Source organism: Octodon degus, unplaced genomic scaffold (genome assembly GCF_000260255.1).
Source record: "Octodon degus isolate 3935 unplaced genomic scaffold, OctDeg1.0 scaffold00093, whole genome shotgun sequence".
Taxonomy (NCBI): Eukaryota; Metazoa; Chordata; class Mammalia; order Rodentia; family Octodontidae; genus Octodon; species Octodon degus.
Genome location: NW_004524669.1, coordinates 9,902,710 through 9,922,880, shown reverse-complemented (window position 1 = coordinate 9,922,880; position 20,171 = coordinate 9,902,710). Strand labels below are relative to the sequence as shown.

The window sequence follows — 20,171 nt, the reverse complement described above, 5'->3', positions numbered from 1 at the left end:
ATCACTTTCCTCTTTGGCCCCATAATATCCTTGATCAAAAAATTTGGGACACTGCTGAGTTACATGACATTACAGTACAAGTTCTCATATGTCCTGAGTCTTAATTGACCTTGGAAGGCTAAGGACAAAATGTTGGCTTTCCTTGTGGCCCTCCTTTTTCTCTAATTTTGGTCAGCAAACTTAGATTGTTAACCTTCCAGAAGAGAAGTTTATTGTTATTACCATACAACCTAGGCTGTTAAGCTTAACCTCACTATCTGTCTGAATATCAAACATCTTAAGCATAACATGGAACAGGTATTTTTCATCAACTATTGATATGTTGAACTTTTAAGTCCCTATAGAATATGATGAAAAAACATTTAAAAAATTAGAATATATTTTAAAAATAGGCATAAAGAATTATATAATTCTTATGTTTACACATAAGTCCAGAAATCTAACCATATACAACCTTGTAGCAGGACATTCCCACAACATTCCTTTGCCTGTCTCCTGCCTTCATTCACCACCCCCCGATACTATATTCTGTATTGGTCAGGGTTTTACTTAGAGGGACAGATATAATATAAGGAACAGATATTAACACAAGATATACAATGTATAAGGAATTACAAGATTGGCTTACCCACAGCAGACTCTTAGGGACAAAGACAGGGGTGAAGAGGAAAGGAGAATATCAGGTGATCAGGAAGGGGAGGGAAGGAAGGAGGGAAACAGGGCCAGGAGGGGTGCGCAGGACAGGGAGAGCCGTGGGGGTGGCCCTAGACCTGTAGGGGCAGGACAGGGCCTGCACCGTACTGTGCAGAGTGGACACTGCTGACATTGCCATGCTGTCACTGAAGGCTCGGGATGGATGTTCAGTTCTGAAAAGCCAGCCGGCAGGTGATGTGCTGATTTCTGTCTGTCCAGCTAGAAAAGGGCTGGACAGAAACCCAAAAACACACTGCGACCGTCTCTGGTGACAGGGTTGTGGAGGATTCTTAGGCTCTGTTTTACTTTCTTTGACCCCACAATGTGTTCAGTGCCTCTGTGCAAATCTCAAATCACAAGAACAGCTGTGACCACTGAGCTGCTGCGGGCCGCCTTTGGGCAGGTGTCCAGCAGGTGGCGGGCTGGCGACACGGCTCCCAGAGCCCGGAGGAGCCCAGCTCAGGGGCGCTGCTGCTGCGGCTGCGACTGCGGCTGCGACTGCAGCTGCAGCTGCTGCTGCAGGGAGGTCTGGCTCCTGCAGAGCGCGCTTCCAGGAAGGGCGGGCGGGGGCCACCAGGCTCGGGGCCGAGGCCCAGCTTTGCCTCAGCAGGAGCCACGTGTGTCAGGACTGGGATACCCCAAGAGATGCCCTCTCCTCCCTCCCCCTCCACCAAACCCTGCTGCTGGGAGGCAGAGTGCAATGGCGCTCCCTGTGTGGGCATTTCCAGATCACCCTGGATTTGCAGCTGCCAAGCTCATGGCCAAGGAGGTGCAGGCGGCTTTGTCACCTACAGTGCCCTCCGCTCGGGTCAGGGAGGTGAGACTCGGGTCAACACCAGCCATCAGCACAGCGAGCGGGTGGGCGGACGGAGACCCTCTGGTCACCTCAGGCGTCACAGGGCACAGACCTTCCCTGGACAGGAGGGCACCCCCTTCTCCAGCCCGTCTGCGTCGTCTGCCGTGTCACAGGCTGCTGTGCTCCCAGGAGCTGGGACGCGGGGCCCGCAGCACCCACCCAGGAGCAGAGAGGCCGCAGGGCGTGTGGGCCTCACTGCAGTCTGTGTTACCTCCTGAGTTCCCAGCCAGGAAGGAAAAGGGGAAGGCGGGGAGGAAAGGGCGGCGCGGCTCCCCTGGCCCGGCCCCAGCGTCTCACCGCACAGTGTGAGGCCCACCAAGACCCTCAGCGAAGGCCTGGCAGGCACGCAGCCCTCTCTGGGCTCTGGCTGAGATGGAAAGGTGAGGCGCACACAGCCGCTGCGCGTGCCCCCTTCACACACAGGCCTGCCCACCGGCACTGGGGACCCCCAGCAACAACAAGGAGCGACAGAGAACCTCCAGACCTGAGACTGCATCTCCCACAGCGCAGCCCAAAGCCGGGCTCTGTGTCTCCGCCACCTCCTTAAGCGACAGCTCAGCCCATTGCTGAACTCTGCACCTAGGTCTCTGTGCGCACGCGTGACAGTGAGGGCAAGGGCGCCCTGGAATCAGATGTTGGGTGGTGTGGTGTGCTGTGGGGGACATCTGCGTGCGATGAGCGTGGACGTTGGCCTGAGGAGCCGCAGCATGGAGGGAACTGCAGCCTGCCCTCGAGGAGACCAAGCCCGCGGCGCGCAGGCCCTCCGCTGTGCTGGGGGAAGCCCCGGGCCCGCCGGGCTAGGTGGTGGGGAGCCAGGGTGCGCGCAGGGCTGCGGACCTGCGACTGCGGAGGCTTCGAGGGGTCTGAGACCAAGGGCACCCACCATGCCGTGGTCTGCGGAGGGACAGCCTGGGGACACCAGGGCACAAAGCCAGCTCTCAGGCTCTGCTCTGTCCGTGACAGACTGGACAGGCCAGTGTAAGGACGCCTTCCTGGGAGAGAGCGTTTTGCGTGTGCAGCGTGGTCTGTGCTAACGCCTCCCTCACCCAGGAAGGACAACGCTGTGTCCCAAGGCCCGTGTGGCTGTGTCCCCTGAGCTGGCAGGGCCGTGACACCCATTGTGAAGACACTGGGGGCCCAGAGAAGGGAGGGAAGTGTCCCGCAAGGCCAGTGCAGGCCTGAGCCCCGAGGATCACTGCACGTAGCTGCGGGCTGGGGACACACTGGTCAGCAGGGATACTCATGGCCAGAGGCATGCTCTGAGCTGAGAACCCTTGCCCAACACCATTTCTGAGGCTTCCCCCAGGACCTCCCAAAAGGTTTACGGGGCTTGGGCCAGTAAGATAGCTCAGTGGACTAAAGTGCCTGCTTAGGCAAGCTTCGATCCCCCACACCACACGCTGCGCCACCCCGCCCTCAGGACAGGCTAACCAGCCAGAGTTGGACGTAGTGGCGTAGGGACGTAGTGGCGTAGTGAGACGCGGCAACAACCAAATACATTAAAAAAAAAAAAAAAAAAAAAAAAAGTTTACAGGGCCTTAACAGAAGGAGCCAGGGTCCTGTGGGGTGAGAAGTGGGCCAGAGGGACACGGGCCACACCAGGACCCTGGCTGTCACTTGGAGGCCACCCTGCCAACCACAGAGTGTGTCCTGAGAGGTGCTCCTCCCTTGCTGTGAAGAAGACACCTACCCCAGGGGCTGGGGTGAGACGGGCAGCCCGCGGCAGGAGGACCGCCACTCCCATGCAGGGCTGCGACTGCATCTGAGGGCAGGCCAGGGCAGGCGATGTGGCGGGCTGCAGGGCACAGGGGGTGCTGCAGCTCCCGCCACTCCAGCCACGAATGTGGGAGCCTCTGGGTGCCCTCTCCTAGAGCTGCCCCGACCCCCACAGCTGCTAGCACCTCGCGGGGCTCCGCAAGTGCCGTGCCAGGGACGCCGGGCACCACGCATAAACAACAGATGATGCGCGCGCTCTGTGGAGCTGAATTTTAATTGATGCTGCCTCTAACCAGCGTCCCCTGCCCCGCAGATGACGGTGGGGTGTGGCTTAACGCCACAATTAGCAGACAACCCCACAACAAACACGGTAAACATTAATCATATTAAATATGAAGGCAGACTTGGGCACGCTTGAAGAGCCCTGGGATTTAACATTTTTATTTTACAGGAGACAAAGCAATGGGGGGGGTTATCAGGATGTCAGTCCCGCAAGGAAATAATGTAACATTCTGGAATTTATATAAAAATTACAGCTTTGTTCTGTTTCACACTATATATAGTAATTTAATCATTTGCAGCTGATTAATTTCTGTGAAGGAAAATGCAGCATTATTCATTGCTAATGGACTCCAAGGTTTGAATTCTAATTGTGAGCCGGGCTCAGTGGAAGTCTAAATTAGCAATTAGCTTGGGCGAGAGACAGCGAGGTTGACCCAGAGTGGCCTGTTTGCGTGTGCTCAGTGGACAGGCGGGCAGGGACAGGGCACCAGGGGACGCAGCCGCGGAGCATGCCTCGCTGCGCGTGTGATTACAAGTCCAGGCAGAAGCAAGCACTGCCTCATTTTAGAAGACATTTTCTTACCCATTTGTCTCCCTTGCTTGATTCCTGGTCTACATCTGGATGGGGGCTCTTGGGCCCCACTTTACAGCCAGGAAACTGAGGTGCAGAGAAATCAAGGGCACATTAAGGGAGAATATATTGTGGCAAGATTTGGACCCAAGGAACTCCAGGAGCCCAGCTGGGCCCACCAGCTTGCTCAAGCTGACCACCAGTGACACGCCAGCATGGTCCACGGCAGCTCTGTGGACAGCTCCGACCATGCACCACTCCAGAGGCCACTGGGGCCGTGTCCCTGTGTACCCTTCAGATCCGTGTGTGTGCACACCCCTTCATGAGTGGGGATTTCCACACGTACCCCTGACATTTGCCTCTGGGAACCACTTCAATCGGGTTAAACTATTTCTCTAATTAACCTCCAACCCACTCTGCAGAGTCCAAATGCACCCATCCTTTTCTGTCCATGTGCTTAGCCCTGCACTTGGAGGACAGAAAGACAAGTTTCTTTGCTTCCTGGTCTTCTGCCATGGGAAAGGGCAAGAGAGGACCCGCAAGCCCTCAGCTTCACACCACCAGTCAGACGGGACAGGAGGGTGACCAAGATGCCTAAGCCACTGCTCCCGAGAGCCGGTGGACAAAGGTCCCCAGAAGTGCCAGCAGCTGGCCAGGCCCGGTCAGCAGGGCCTGGCACACCTGCCCAGGTGAGATGCGGCATGAGCCAGGCAGGCTCGGCCCCAGCACGGCTTGTGTGAGACATGCGTGTCACACACTCATTGCCTTCCTCCTTTGAGGTTCCCTACTGCTCCCTTCGCCCCTTTCTTCCGCAGCAAATCCCCTTCCCAGGTGTTGCCTGCTTCCAAGCCATCCCTGCCTCCTTCAGCTCCTCCTGCAGTGACCTGAGTCTGCCTCGCAGGACACCTGGGTGCTGCTCTGCTCATGGCTTTTCTGTGACTCCAACTCACCACTGAAGATTCCGGGGACCTGCATGTGGGTAGGAGAGAGAAGACATGGGTCAGGGCGTGGGGTGGCCCTTACTGCCACTGCCGGTGTCCTTGTGACATCCGCAGAAGGCAGGAGAGGTAGGGACAGATCAGGAAGAGATGGGTGGGGCCGTGAGCCTCTGCCTGGGCTGTGAGCCAGGCTGTGGCTGCAGGGGGGCGGGGGGCAGGGACCACGTCCTCCCAGAGCTCTGGGCTGCCCTGCCGCCTTCTTCCTTCCTTTCTGCCCATGGGGACCATGGGCTTCTGGGCTCCAGACCACAGGAAAACTCGTCTGCTGTGCTTTAAGACACCACATTATGGAGATTTGTTATAGCAGGCCTAGAAAAATAACAGGAGAAGAGGAAACCCATGACTCCCACTGCCCGCAGCATGTGTCAAGGGCCACAGTTGTCCCCATGTGGACCGGGGACATCACTCAGAGTGGGGCCTCACAGGACTGCAAGAGTCCTTCTGTGTGTGCGGATTTGAAAAGGCTGCCCTCAGGCAGACAAAGCCCTGTGGGCCCCTCCACCTCCCCCTACTTCCTGTCCTCAGCTGGTGAAAATGCCTGAAGCTGTTTTATCTCTTCTGGTGTTTTGTTTTTGTTGTTTGTTTTTTTGTTTTTTTGAGACAGGGTCTCTCTGGGTAGTGCAGGCTGGTCTCAAACTCACAGTGATCCTCCAGACTCTTCAATGTTTGTTTTTTTTCAGAACCACAGATTGAACTCAGGTCCTTGAGCTTGCCAGGCAAGCGCTTATTCAACAGAGCCATCTCCCTGGCCCTCTTAATGTTGTTTTTATTTCTTTGTCAAACGCACTCATCTAGCAAAATAAAAAGCAGGCAATTTTCAGATAGTTTACTGGTCCACAAAACTCAAAGTTTTAACCACAGAGGTGCTGCAGGTGGTACGAATAGCTCAGCTGACAAGAAGCCCCGGCCACGTGATGGAGACCCAGCAGATGCCCTGGCAAGTCAGCGTCCTCAGCCCTGCACAGCTGTGGCTCAGACTTGCAGGTTGCCATGGTGACCTCCCCACACCTGTGCAGCTACCTAGGAGGTTGCTGTCATGTGACACAGGAGGCCCAGACACACTGGAAAGAAAGACCCTGCACATCTGTGGGAGGATGCACGTGCTACCACTGACACCACGGTCATGGAGACATCCGCCATGGAAGCCACACGGTGGCCGGATGAGTGGACCTCAGGTCCACAGGCCAACCTGGACTGCCTCCTTAGCCAGCGTTCTTCATATTGTTAGAAAGAGAACATGTCCTCAGTGAGCACAGGGGTGCTTGGCTCACGGCATGGAGCAGGAGTGTGTTTGACTCAGAGGCTGGGGACAGTGTCCAGAGGATGCCCCAGCCCTGCCCTGGCTCCTGCTTTCCCCTGTGCTGAGAGACCCAGGCATGCGCACCCCTGGGCTCAGCTGGCTACATAACTCACAGCTTTGGATGCAGAAACAAGAGAGTCCCTGTCCCTGTACTAAAATACAAAAATAAAATAAAATGAAATAAAGAAATAATCTAGAAATAGAAAAAAGAAAGTCCCTGTGGCCCAGTAGTTCACACAGAAGCACTGAGCCCGCCCCGTGTGGGAGGCGGCAAGTGCTGAAAGCCAGACAAGCCAGTGCCGCTCCCGCAGGGCGCAGGTTCAGACCCGTCCCCAAGCAGATGACCCATGCTCTGGCTCTCCTTGTAGGGTCCGAATAATTTGGAAAATTATCATTTAAACAAGAGAGACCACCCTCTGGATTGTTCAGTAGTCCAAATTCCTAAAACCTTAAGTTGGGCTGTAAAACCACAGGCCCAGCTTGAGCAAACATCACCTTCCCTGGGTTCGATGACATTCTTGGAAACAGGGTCACAATGTTTAGTTACTCCCCCTTCCCCAAAGAACCCACCAAGCCAGTTCATAGTTAACCTTTAACTGACCATTCTTAGTCTCCCTTTTTAGGACATATTCTAAAACCCACCAATTATTTTAGAGGTTACCCTAAAATTAACCAATGTGATCTGCTTCTGTAACCCCACTTGCAAAACCCCTCCTCCCTTTGTCTTCTAGCTTAAAACCACCACCCACGGTCAGTTCCGGGCGCTCTCTGTTCCTGCGTGTTCAGACCGCCCTGTGTGCACATAGTTAATAAAATTCTCTTTGTTCTTTGCATGAGAGACCGACTCTTGGGGTCTTCCTTCGCGGCGACTCGACCCTTACATCCTGGACCAGCACCTCATCCTCCCTGTTCTCCACCTGGCTCCCTGCCTGTCCTTGAGATGCCTGCCTGTAGGATGCCATTGCAGGACCCCAGCTGGGGCCCTCGGTGGGGTCACAAGCCGGGGACCAGAGCAGGCAGAGAGGTCATCACACTGCCTGTGACCCTGCCCTTGCTGGGCACTGGTGTTACCGTGTCCTCCCTGTCCCTTTAGCTTCAGTCCTGGGCAGATTCTTCCCATGGTGAGTCCCTGGCACCGATTATGTGTGTTACATTGTCCCTCAGGTAAATTTTTCCACTTGTACGGGGTGGCAGGGCACTCGATCCGGAGCCCTCCTCAGTGCCACAGAAAACTGGCTCTGGGACATCCTTGGCCAGCAGAGTGGCTGAAGATTCGAGTCCTGCAGTTACCACCTCCCTACAACTCCCCCTGTACACTGGAAACCCTTTGGAGCTGGGGATCCCTGCTGCAGCGCAACTTCTACATGAGTGGCAGGAACGTTTGGGAGAACTGTGACAGGCAGGGGGTCTACCTGCTCCCTCCAGGTGCAAGGTTTAGCTGCCTTTTCTATCTGCATTTGCTGGATCATTGGTGCATAGGGCCAGCGCACCATCCCCTGAGACTCTTCCAGTAAAGAGATATACCTGTGTGAAGCCAATTGTCTTTCAGTTCTATCTATGTGGCAAGTCTGGCCAGGGTCAGCTGTGTGTTCCGCAAACCCAGACCACTTCCCACCTTCCAAGAAGACCCTGGCCCACCCTGGGAGAGCCCTTGGACGGCTCGTGGGCACGTCCTGCCTAAGAAGCCTCCCCTAGTGTCTAAGGAGAGGTGGACTTTGCTGTGGGGTTTGCTTGTGAATGTTGGGAGTACACTAGCACACATGGATGCCCGCCGGCTCAAGGGGAGGCACATGGAGGGACGGGGGATTGGTTTTGCTTTGCAGAGCCCAGGGCCTTATGAGTAGCAGGTAAGTGCTGTCCCACAAAGCTGCACCCATCCCTCAAGGACCCCCCAGGGGAGCATTCCAGGTAGAGACAGCGGCCCTGAGTGCCCGACTTGCTGGGCATGCCAGCAGCTGATGGAAGGGCTATGTGGGAAGAACCATGCTGAAATGCAGATGAAATGCACTGCTGGGGTTAGAGGAGAAAAAGTTTCCAAGCGCTTTAATCCACAACTCTTTCTAGTCCATCCCATCCCATCCAATCCCATCCCATCCCATCCCATCCCACCAATGGTCCGAGGCTGGTGCAGTGGTGTGGGGTGGCTGTGCCCTGGTGACTGTTCCCAGCATGGTACAATGCAGGGACAGGGCATTGCAGGTGCTGGTATTTCCTGCACCAGACCCACCACTCCCTGAACAGGTCCCCACTGAGACTCTTACAGTAAAGAGAGATACCTGAATGAGGCCGCTTGTCTTTTGGTTCTGCTTGGGAGAGCAAAGAGAAGGCAAGCAGAGCACGTGAAGGATGGGAAGCAAAGCCCACCATGAGCACGGGCAAGCCCACCCTCGGCCGTCAGGCTCAGGGGGCAACTGCGCGGGAGTGACGGCTTCAGGGAATGCGCGCTCTCACCATGTCACATGGCTGCTCATTTGGGCTTCTGTCCTTGGCAGCATCCACACCAAATGCTGCTCCAGTTTATGGAAGTCCTCATGGATCCAGCCAAGCCTCTGCCTCTTTCATATACTTGTCCCCGTGGTGGTCCCACCAGAAGCCCCCTGAGTGTCCAACCCAATGGACAATGAAGGAGACACCTGGGACACATGGGACAAGGTGGGAATGGCAGGGCTCATTTCATGGCAAACACCCTTCTGTGGCTGTGAGGAAGAGGGAAACCAGCAGAGTGGCGCCCCACGGGGACTCTGGACAGAGGCCTTGGGCAGAGGATGAGATGGCTCTCCGAGCTGGTTTCTGCATCTGTGGAGCGGGTCCAACACTGCTCCCCACCCAGCCCAGGCCCTTACCATTTATTGTTGTACTAAGATTTCTAACTGGTGGTCAACTTATTACACACAGCCGAACTGAACTAGTGCGTTGCTGATGCGGGAGGCCCACCTGAGGGTTGTTGCCAGCAGCATAAAGGCAGAAGCTGCTGGAATGGTGTCAGGGATGCCGTTCCGAGAAGCTGTTGGAAACTGCTAGTTCTCCTGGGCTGTGCTGCTGGAGGACCTTGTCATGCTGGCTGTCCTGATGAACCTTGGGGGAGCTCTGGTCCTCAACTGCAGAGTCACTTCCTGGCTCCGGAGGGGAAGGTGGTGCAGTGCTCAGCCTCTTGGAGAAGCTGGCCGCGTTGGCTTTCCTGATGGGACTCAGCTTTTGTCACTGCTGGAGGAGCTCGGGTCCTCATTGTTCCTGAGGATGGCTGTGGTACTTTCGGGGAGTTCTGGTGCTTACCTTCAGTGTTGCTTCCCGGCTCCAGTTCAGATCCCTCAGCCTGCTGTCACAGATCCTGCATCCTGTTGGCACAGACTTCTTAGCTTCCACCACTGACCTTTGGGCCTTTCCAGCACAGATCCATGAAGCAGACCTGCCTGAGACTTTGTCGTGGGCTCCAAGCCTCCAGTTGGACTTGTGGGAGGCGTTGTTATGGGCTGCAGGCCCTCAGCTGGATTCTTTAGTGTTTAGTGCATGGATAGGTTTCCTGTACTTGTTGTGTATAATTATTTGGATATTCATTATCAAATATTATAAAATGTGTCGTGTATCACATGGCTTCTCTTGCAAAAGAGCCCCAACCACAACAGTCGCTCCCTTTCTGCCTTCAGTGCAGCAGCAGAGCCCAAGCCGAGGGCATCACACATGCTAAATGTGCACGCTCCTCCCAACCTGTCCACTCCACTACCCCGAGGACTACCGAGCAGGTTGCTAAAGCAGGCCACGGGGCGGGGCATGGAGGTGTGGCACCGGGACTCAGGGTCAGGAAAGCTAACTAGCACACTGTCACTGAGCTACATCACCAGCAGTTTCTGAAACCTTATTTAGGGTCGGGATCCTACTACCTTTCCACGTTGGCCTCTCACGCCTGAGCCTCCTGCATGACTCTAATGGGCACTGGGAGGGTGAGGCCTGGTAAGAGGTGCAGCGTGGAGAGAGATGGCTGGCGGCGCAGGTCAGAGGAGCCCGGGAGGGAGGGACTCTAGACGCTCTGAGGGAGTGGGGTCGGCTGCCCTGCGCCGTCTTTCCTCCCCCGCCCCCCGCCTCCCTCCCTATGAGCACCTGCTCTGGCCTTGTATCACGCTGCTTGGACAGTCGACGTGTCGCTCACGCTCATCCAAAGTCCTGGCCCTCACGAACAGGCCAGCCTCTGCCATCACCCTTTAGATGATGTCAATAAAGGCAGGATCAGAGTGTCATTCATGAAGACAGTGTGTGGCAGCCCACTCCAGGCATGGGACACACAGCCCACTCTCCGTCTTCCTCCTCCTTTCCCGAGGGCAAGGCTCACTCGCCAGACTCCCCAGGTCCACTCTGGCTCTCCTGAAATCTGCTCTCCCCATGACAAGAAAGTGCTCTGCTGTGAAATGAGCATGCTGGTCCTGTGCTCCACTCAGAACTCTCTAAGGACCTCCCATTGGCCTCAGTATAAAAGTGGCGAAACCTTAGCAGAACCCACAGCACCAATGTCCTAGTCCTCGGGTGAGATGGCCCGCGTGCAGCTCGGCTCGGCAGCGCATCTCCTGTGAAGAGCATGGATCCTCTGCACCTCTGCTCTGCACCCTCGGGCCTGGCCCCATCCTGACAGGTGCCACCGCTGGACCAGGACTCCCTCCTGGGCCTGCAGCCCTTGGGCAGGGATGGACAGAGGCCCTCTCTCCTTGTGACTCCATTTCAGGGGTGGGGGACCTTCTCTGGATGCCCCAGGACACTTCTCTCCCCTACTCCTCTCCCTGCGTTGAGACCCATGCTCATGACCAGCCTCGCCTCTGGGGCAGAGCCCGTGCCCTTGAATGGGGTGCGACATGTGTCCCTTGACACAGAAGCTATAGGAGGAGATGTGTAGATGACTCCTAAACAGAGTGGCGATTCCGTTGGGAAGGAAGCGCTGAGACTGGAGAGCAGGAAGACATTCCCCAGACTCCCACAGAGTGGGATCCCTTATTTTTTGAAAATGTTTACATATGCCTCAAATGCCTCAGCCACATCAGAGGCACTTCAGCCCCTTGGGAAACAGTCCCTTCAGCTGCTGCCAGCTTGCTGTCAGCTTCCTTCAGGGTCCACCTGGGTGACCCTGCCCCAAAACTTCTCTGGACAGCGCTATCTCTCCAGCCAGCCTCGGTCAGGTCCAGAGGAGCCCCTACATGGCCCCTGGTGGCAAAAGCATGGCTGCATGTGCACAGCCTGCCTTCCCCGGAGGCTTAGCAGCCTGCACTCACTGTCTCTGGGCTGTACGGTGCCTGACCAGGGCCGCCTTGCAGGGCACGGCTTTGTCCCTTTGTGATTTCCATCTGGAGCACAGCAGCACCAAGGCTGAGAGCTGCCACCTCTAGTCACCAGAAGAGCCCCTGAGGATGCCTGGAGGTGGTAGAGGACACCATGGCTGAGGGCTGGCAGCCACTGGCATGCAGAGCTCAGGCTGGGGACGCTGAGTTTTGCATTGTCCATTTGTGATTTCTATCGGCACTGAGGGAAAGAACCTTAGCCCAATGGTGACCACAGGGGAAGGGGCATGGGCGGGCACAACCCACCTGATCTCACACCCTCACCTGGGCTGTCTCCGCAGCTGCCTGTGTCGACAAACACACCGTGGCCAGAACCTAACCCCTCCAGCACGCCCTACCACTCTCAGCCTGCCCAGAAATGCCTTTTCCTACGAAGAGCCAGCCCATTGTTCTGGTCCCAGCAGCAGTAACCCTTCCTTTGGATTCTTCCTGACCCCAGACAAGACCAATCTCTGACCACATGACAGCTCTTCCCCCTCCACCTCTTGTGGCACAGATCCCTGCTGGGGCCGTCCACTGGGCCCTGTGACCATTCCCTGAACACCGCCCCGCAAGGCTGAGCTGTGCGCAGGGGTCCGTGTCCAGCACTGTGCACCACTGTGCGCTCGGTGTGAGTGCAACTGCAGTGCTGGAAACACTCAAACCAGGAAGTGCAGAATGAAGGTGCTCCAAGGGCTGTCCTGTGACCTGACCTCAGAGATCCCTGCAGGAATGGTGGCGGGGATGTCGCCAACCAGTGTCCCCTGGGGGAAGTTCTAGGGTGCAAGGCGGTGCTTTGAATGCAGCCAGGACAGCAGGACGACAAAGGAGGCTCCATGAGGCTTGGCGTGTGTGGCTGCAGGCACCCTCTGCGTCTAGCCCTGGCATCTTTCTGATCCTGGACTTCTGAGATAGATTTATCTTCCGTGAACTCTGTGGCGCGTCACGCGACGATGCACAGACACAGAGGCTGGGGTGGGAGGCTGTGTGTAGCGCAGGCTGTTGGCACCCCTGGAAGCTCTGGAAGGTCTGCCGTCGTTGTCTATAGCATCTGTCGCTCTACATCACGGACAAGGAGAAAGTAGCTTTGGCGTTTCCCACCAGTGGGAAGGTTAGTGGTGTGCCTGCCTAGACAGCGCCTGCCTAGACGACAGCAATGCGGTCATCACGAAGGATGCACGCTTCACCACCAACTTTGGGCTTAGCAGTCATATATAGCTATGTACTGAAGATTGACTCCAGGCAGGGCCTTTGAGTGGAGCTACATTCTCCAGCCCTTTTTAATTTCTTATTTTGATACAGGGTCTCACTTAAGTTACTAATTTGCCCAGGCTGGGCTAAATTCCATGTCCTCCTGCCTCGGCCTCCCAAGTGCTGGGATCATACGCAGTGCTTAAGAATCCATACTGCAGACTAATCAGGTAACAATCCAGTATATTTGTACAAAATTTACTGGGAAACAGTCCCCAGCTCTCACCCACTCTCTGTACAACTCCCCTCCACCAGGCCTGCGGCTTGCTTCCCCCGGGGCAGGAGCAAGAGCCCAGGGAGGCCTGCAGAGAGCTCCTGCATGCCTGCTCTGCCCTGGCCCCCAGCAGCCTGAGGACAGGCCTGTGCTCACTGCCTGCTGGGTAACTGGCTGGGGAAGGAGGCCCACTAGCAGTCCCAGCGCTGCCCCACCCTAGGGTGGCAGGCCCAGGCAGAGTCAGGAGGAGGGGAGTGGGCTGGGAGAGGGACAGCCACGGCCCTGTCAGCAAAACAGTTCCTGCTTGCTGGCCACCGGTAGTTACAGTGCATGCTGATCTCCGCAGGCTCAGTTCCCACAGTGGAAGGGCAATGGACCCCAGGCAGCAGGGCACCCATGGGGGGAATGCGGGAAATGGTGGGCCACAAAGCAGGGAGGTGGGCAGCTGCAGCACAAGGGGGCAGGCCTCTGTGTGTCTGCCCCCGAGCACAGGGCAAGCTGCAGCCCGAGGGTGCTGGACGCTGCTGCTGCCCGGCGGCCGGACTTGGGGTGCTTTCCACTTTCTGTGGCTGCGCTTGTAGCTAATCTATACGAACACACAGTTGTGTGAATTTCCAAAGGGGAAGCTCCGCTGCATAGGGCACACCTTGTTTAACTGACCTCCAGCTGGGCAGTAAGGATCCCGAGTGTGCTCCGTGTTGTTGGCTGGCTCTGTGGCTCTCTGTGTGGGACACTAACAGCCCCATGAGCTTCCCTGCGGACCACAGGTAACCACATGCACGAAGAAGCATGGGCGGGGTGGGAGGATAGGGATGGGGAACCTTGGTGTCCCCCAAGACTGGGAGCAAAGCGTGAAGTGTGGTTCCTGGAAACCTCTTGCCTGTGGGGCTTTGTTTGGGTCAACAGCAAGGACTTACCTAAGTGCCCGGGCATCACAGCCAGGCCCACTCACTCCCCAGCAGGACCTCCCACCCCTGAACCTTCCGGCTAAGAGAATTTTCTTCCTGCCTTTCCTCTCCACCCTCCATTCTCTCCTTCCTTCCTTCCTTCCTTCAGCTTCCCTCCCTTCTCTTCCAGCCTTTCCCCACCCTCCCTTTCCCAGCTCATCTCTCCCTTCCTTTCCCCCCTCTTCCCCTTTTCCCCTTTCCCTACCTCCTGACCCCACACCTTCGCTGCTGCCTTCCAGTAAAACAAGCCTGCCTAAAGCACCAGGGGTCCTGGGCTCTCCTTCTCCCCGCCTCCTGCATTCACACCTTGGGGTGCCTCACCCAGAGCTGGCCAGGGCCCAGGGCCACCGACCTCCCAGCCATTCTGTCCTGTCCACCCTGCTTGCTCCTCCCTTATTAAGCCCCTAGGAATCTTTCCAGCCCTCAGGCGCTGCACCCTCCGCTTCGCACACACTCCACAGGCCGCTCACTCTAGTCACCAAGGCCACAGGTCCCCTGCTCCCCTCCAAGTGGCTCCATCTCTGACCCTGTCTGTCACCAGGAGTCTCTGGGGCTCTTGGTCTTAACCCAGTTTTCCTAGGACTGAGGTCCTTCAAGGTACCCGGGGTACAGGGGTGCCCAAAGCCTCCTGGTGGCCGCAGCATCCAACGCCAGAGATCAATGCAATCCCAGGGGCTGTGCTAACCCGGGGTGGCTTTTGCTCCCTCTTGAGTGTCCAGGCTGCTCCGCGCATGCCTGCACAATCTGATGCCAGGGTGCCGCCTGGTCAGTTTCTGGCTGTGGCCACTTCCTGGCAGCAGACACCACCCCTGCCTGCCTCTTCCCTCCACTCACAGAGCCTTTCCTCTGTCTGGAGTATGGGAACTCACTGGCCACCTTGTGAAGATGCCTGTGCTGCCAGACTACTCCTCCTGGAAAGCTGGCCACGTTCAGGCCAGGTGAGGCAGCTGCCATGAAGAGCACAGCAGGCCCCTCCTGGCCCCAGAGCACCTGCTCACGGCCCTCATGCGAGCTGTGTGGCCTTCTCTTCCTCACTCTCTCACTGTCTTTCAGCCTCCAAAGCCTGTAAGAGTGAGGGCTTCCTTGCTGTAGCATTTCCATGCCTGAACTTGGTTTCTAAATGCCTGTGGGGCTCATCATGAGGGACCTGGGCCTTGCCCTGTCATTCATAGACACTTGAGTTGTTTTTCTGGTCTGGAAGTTCTTTTTTTTTTTTTTTTTTTTTTTGGTGGAACCAGGGATTGAACTCAGGCCCTTGAGCTTGCCAGGGAAGCGCTTATTCTACTGAGCCACCTCCCCGGCCCCTGGTCTGGAAGTTGTCTTCTTTATTCCAGACTCATCTTGTTATTTCCACTCCTCTGCCTGGTGTCTAGCATCTTGAAAATTACTTTTTCAAATGTGGTGAGTTTGTTTCCAATGGGAGGGAAAACCAGGACCTCCGTAAATGGCCTGTGGCACCCAGCCCCACCCAATGGCCCATCCCGCCAGCACTGTGTTCTTGCTGTAGAGGCCCAGGGAGAACCGAAGGGATGCAGGCCTGGCCCCACGCAGGTCTGGCTGAGGACGTCGACCCCTGGGAGAAGGCAACAGAGGTGCCAGGCCCTGGATTATAAGCATGGACGCGGGTCAGAGAGGATCGCTCCTCTGAAGGAATTGAGGACGAAGAGAGACAAAAGCAAATGCATTCGCAGAAATCAGACTGCAAAGTGTGACTTGAGAGACGCAAAGCTCCAGGCATTCTGGGGAAGAAATATTGATTCCGATTCCCAGCATAAGGGAGACACTGAGGCCCGACGTTTGTGTTGGGCTTGGCCAAGGGCATGGGCTACGTGAAGTAGGAGGAGGCAGGGTGCGGGAAGTGCTCGCCCACATGGAGTCCTTCATGCGGATCCTGCGCCAGACACACTGGTGTTGCAGGCAGCCAAATTAGATAAAAATATTACAGGCTGTCAGACCGGTCAGACAGGGTCAGGCCCTCAAAGGAGATAACACAGAATACGAGATGCCTTACAACTGTGGGAGGGACAGATCCTTCTGCGGTGAGCCAGAGACCAAACAAATGCTAACCTCCCTAAGGATCAGCCTCCCAGATTGATCATTACCCTGAGAAAGCCAGAAAAAATCCTTATCTGATGGCTACCAGATAAGGTCCTGCTCTACATTCATGCCCCCTTGCTACATGACTCCCTTCCCCATTTGGTCCTGGACTTAATCACTTTTACCTGAGCGATGGTGCTTGTAATCTCATTGGTTGACCATAGTTTTGTCCCGCTACCTCCACCTCAGCAAGTTCCCATTCTCTCCACCTTATCCTCCCGCATGGTTTTACACTATAAAAGTCCCTGGAAAAGACAGCTTCCCAGGGGACTACTTGCTCGGCTCCCCCTCCTCCTGTCCCTCTCTCAGACAGCAGCTTTGTTTCCCTCAGGCAGCAGCTTTCTTTCCCTCAATGAATATATTCTGCTCATAACCTCTGTTTGTTCCTAAAATTCGTTCTTCGGTTTTAGAGAACACGAACTCATGCAGGTCAGGTCGGGAGATCATTTTTCCCTATGTCATTTGGAGGTTCCCAGTATCATTTGGAGGTCACCCACCCGAGACCAGTTTTTCTCCCTGTATCACTGGGACCTACTACAGGTAATGCTGTGCGTTTCCAGCCCCAGAGGCTGGGCCTGGGTCCAAACCAACTTCAGATTAATGCAGACTGGGCCCAGCACTGTGGTCCGAGAGAGATGCCAGAGAAGTGTGAGAGAAAGCATCCTGCCTGCTCCTTCCTGCTGTCCAGGGAACATCAAATGCAAGCCAGAACTTCGGCTCCTTGGTGAGGTCCGCAGGCCCACTGATCTACCCCCGGGAGCTGGTGGAAGCCAGGACTTTCCAGTATAGGAGGTGAACGTTTCCTTCATGTTTGGCTAAGTTCTGGTTGGAGCCAGGTGGCCTCACCTCCACCTTCCCTCACCCATCCATCCACCAACCTGAATCTTGCTCCCTTCTGCATGGGAAAGTTTCCTGGCCCCTTGTCACTCCTGCTGCTTCTGGTTCCTGTTCCCCATCAGACCGGAGGCTGAACTCAGATGACAAGGCACTACCCACTCTGCCCACCCAGGCACAGGGGCCAAAAGCAGTGTGGAATGCAGAAACAAGCCCCAGAGCCCAGGGAGCTGCTCCAGCCCTGAGCTTGGCGAGGGAGGAGGAGGGGGTGCCTGAGGGTCAGCGCAGGGCAATCTAAGTGTCTGGCAGGAAGTGACAAGGCAGAGGATCTGAGGGCCTGCATCAGTGCAGTGCCCAGGGCCAGCCAGGCACAAGCAGCAAAAGGCAAGGACTGTCACCAAGGCCACCTTTCCCATTCCCCTTCCCGGTCCTCTTCCTGCCCCTTGCAGCTCTTTCTACTCCTCCTGTGCCCCCTTCCACTCTTCCTGTGGCCCTGCCTATGGTGCCTGTGGCCCTGCCCATTCCTCCTGTGTCCATGGCCACTCCTCCAGCTTCACTGACAGCCGAGGTCAGCTGGCCAAGTTACCTCCACTGGGTCAGAGACTCCTAACCTCCCAAAGGAGCCTCATCCTCAGAAGGAGCCCCACCTGTGGCCTGGCACCACCACGACTGACTGGTCTAAGCCTGTCAGCATCTCTATGGGAAGGTGATATGTCTGGCTTTGTGGGGAATGTCACAGCATTGGAGCGTCAGAATGGGAGCCCAGCTCTGGCCCTCTTAGAGCATCAGGAAGGCGGGAGGGGGCAGGGTGTGTCCAGGAGAACAGCTCCTGGGGCGGTGGGTCTTTTCTGTCCCCCAGTCTTAGTTTTCAGAGCCCTGCACTGGTCTCTGGAAGGGCTCACTCGAGGGACTTGGGATCCTCTGACCATACTGCTCCTGACCCCAGGCCAAGAACTGTCCATTTCTTGGGGACTAGGCCTGTGGTCATATCACAGCCTGTGCCCCAGGAAGAAAGCTCACGGTGGCCCACACTGCCCTGCCACGGTCACAGCCAGCAGTCCCAGGAGGTTAATTGTTTCCACCTTAAAGTTACGACATCTCAGCCCTTCCCTAAGGGCAGCACAGAGGGCACAGCCTGCACCAGTGTCGTAGACCACACCGCTGAGCCACACACGGGATCTGAGTCACATGGCACCACTGTGACACGCACTGCTAACATTTAGAAACAATGCTGGGCATGGTGGTACACGTCTATAATCCCTGCACTCAGGAGGCTGAGGCAGGAGGATCATTTAGAGTTTGAGACCAGCCTGGGGTACAAAGGGGGCTCAAGGCCAACATGAACTGCATAATGAGACCCTGTCTCAGAAAGACAACAGAAGAAGGGGACTGGGGAGATGGCTCAGTAGAAGAAGCACTTGCCTGGCAAGCGCAAGGGCCTGAGTTCAATCCCTGGTTCCTCCCCCACAAAAAAAAAAAAAAAAAAAAAAGAAGACAACAGAAGAGAAATAAAACACAAAGCCCTGGCATTCCCCTTTCTTTTGGGAAAGTGGACAGGGGCATGGCTGCAACACAAGACTGTGCCCCTCAGATGGCCCAGGTCAGTGAACAGTCCACCCTCTGCTTGGCTCTGCAGGACACTTGGGCTTAGGACACCAGATGTAGCACCGACCGTACCTTTGCGGTTTCTGCTCTGTTCTCTGATGGGTGCACCTGGTAGAGGGGAAGGAAGCTCCCCACCTGCTGTCTGAAGCTCCAGCCTCAGGTTCTGACACTGAGGAAGGAACTCGAGGAACAGCGGAGGAGGTCGAGTGAGTAGGAAGAATGCATTGAGAGAAAGAAAGCTACTGTCTGGGAGGGGCAGAAGGGGACCTGGAGATGGGGTGCAAACCAGCCCTGCACTTCAGGGCCCAGAGGTGAGGCAGCTTAAGGGTGGGACAGCTGTAACCAACCAATAAGATTACTAGTCGGTTAGTGTAACACCGAGCCAATGGGAAATCAGAGAGCGGGTGTGAGCCAAGACTGTGGTCACCAACAGGATTACAAGTGCAGTCGCTAGGGTAATACTGAGCAAGTGGAGATCAGGTAGGGAAGCCAGTCACACGAGCACTTTCCTGCAAGAGCTGGGCAAGGAGGCTTGGTTCTGCACCCACGTGATGGGTGTCTATTTAGAATGTCCGTCACTGCTGTCATCTCTGGGGCAAGTGTGTGTGTAGGGTCTTAGTTCCTCTTCGCTGGAAGCCTGGCCTTCCATAAATGCAACTCTGACCTTACAAGGCCCAGTCCTGTCTAATGCCTACAATATTCTAAATAACTTAGCTGTCTTTAAAAATCCAGACTCCAGGCTTGCGAGGCTGAGGCAGGATTGCTGCAAGTTTGAGGCCAGCCTGCAGTACAAAGTGAGCTCAAGGCCAGCCTGCACTGCATAGTGAGGCCCTGTCTCAAAAAGACAATAATTAAAAAAAAAAAAAAAAAAAAATTAAATTCACACTCCAGGGCTGGCCAGATAGTTCAGTGGATTAAAGTTTAGGCAGACTCAGGGTCTGGGGGTTCGATCCCTGGCCTGCCATGCCAACTCTGCCCCCGGGCCATTGAGTAGGCAATGAGACTGGGCGTGGTGGCACGCGCCTGTAATCCCAGCGCTTGGGAGGCTGAAAAACAGGAAGAAGCACTACAATTGCTATCTGTGTAGCGAGACTCTAATGTAGTACATACATTAAAAAAATAAAAAACAAAAAAAAAATCCAGACTCCAGAAGTGAGGGCCGGGCTAGGCTGGGCTTCGGGTGTGTTTACAGTGGTTTTTGCTGTCCACTGTGTTTGCTGTACACAGTGGCATCATCTCGATCCTTTTGACCTCCCTCCCCTCTGTCCCTTGCTCTGTCCCCAGAGTCCACCTCCCTGCTTTCTGCCACCTCGCTTTCACTTTGCCCCAATAAGCTGTACTTCGGGCTTTTCCAGCGGGAGCCCCGCGGGGTCGCTCTGCCCCGCCCTCCTCCCGCAGGCATCTGTTGCTTACGCAGGCCTTCGGGTCCAGGCTGAGCCGGCCCGCCCCGCCCCCGGCCTGCGGGGGCGGCGACACCGCCGGCGACGTGGCCCGGGCCCGGCCAATGGGC

General features: G+C 55.9%; 1 protein-coding gene across 1 annotated transcript in view; it reads left to right on the top strand.

The window, feature by feature from the left end:
• Rcn1 (reticulocalbin 1) overlaps positions 1-20,171 on the top strand; it is a 34,071-nt gene that overhangs the window by 5,462 nt on the left and 8,438 nt on the right. The window contains exons 2-7 of the mRNA XM_012516149.2: positions 1,097-1,219; positions 1,422-1,510; positions 12,762-12,824; positions 16,911-17,014; positions 17,506-17,624; positions 20,017-20,169. Coding sequence (XP_012371603.1) covers positions 1,097-1,219; positions 1,422-1,510; positions 12,762-12,824; positions 16,911-17,014; positions 17,506-17,624; positions 20,017-20,169 — 651 coding nt within the window. The remainder of the gene's footprint in view (positions 1-1,096; positions 1,220-1,421; positions 1,511-12,761; positions 12,825-16,910; positions 17,015-17,505; positions 17,625-20,016; positions 20,170-20,171) is intronic.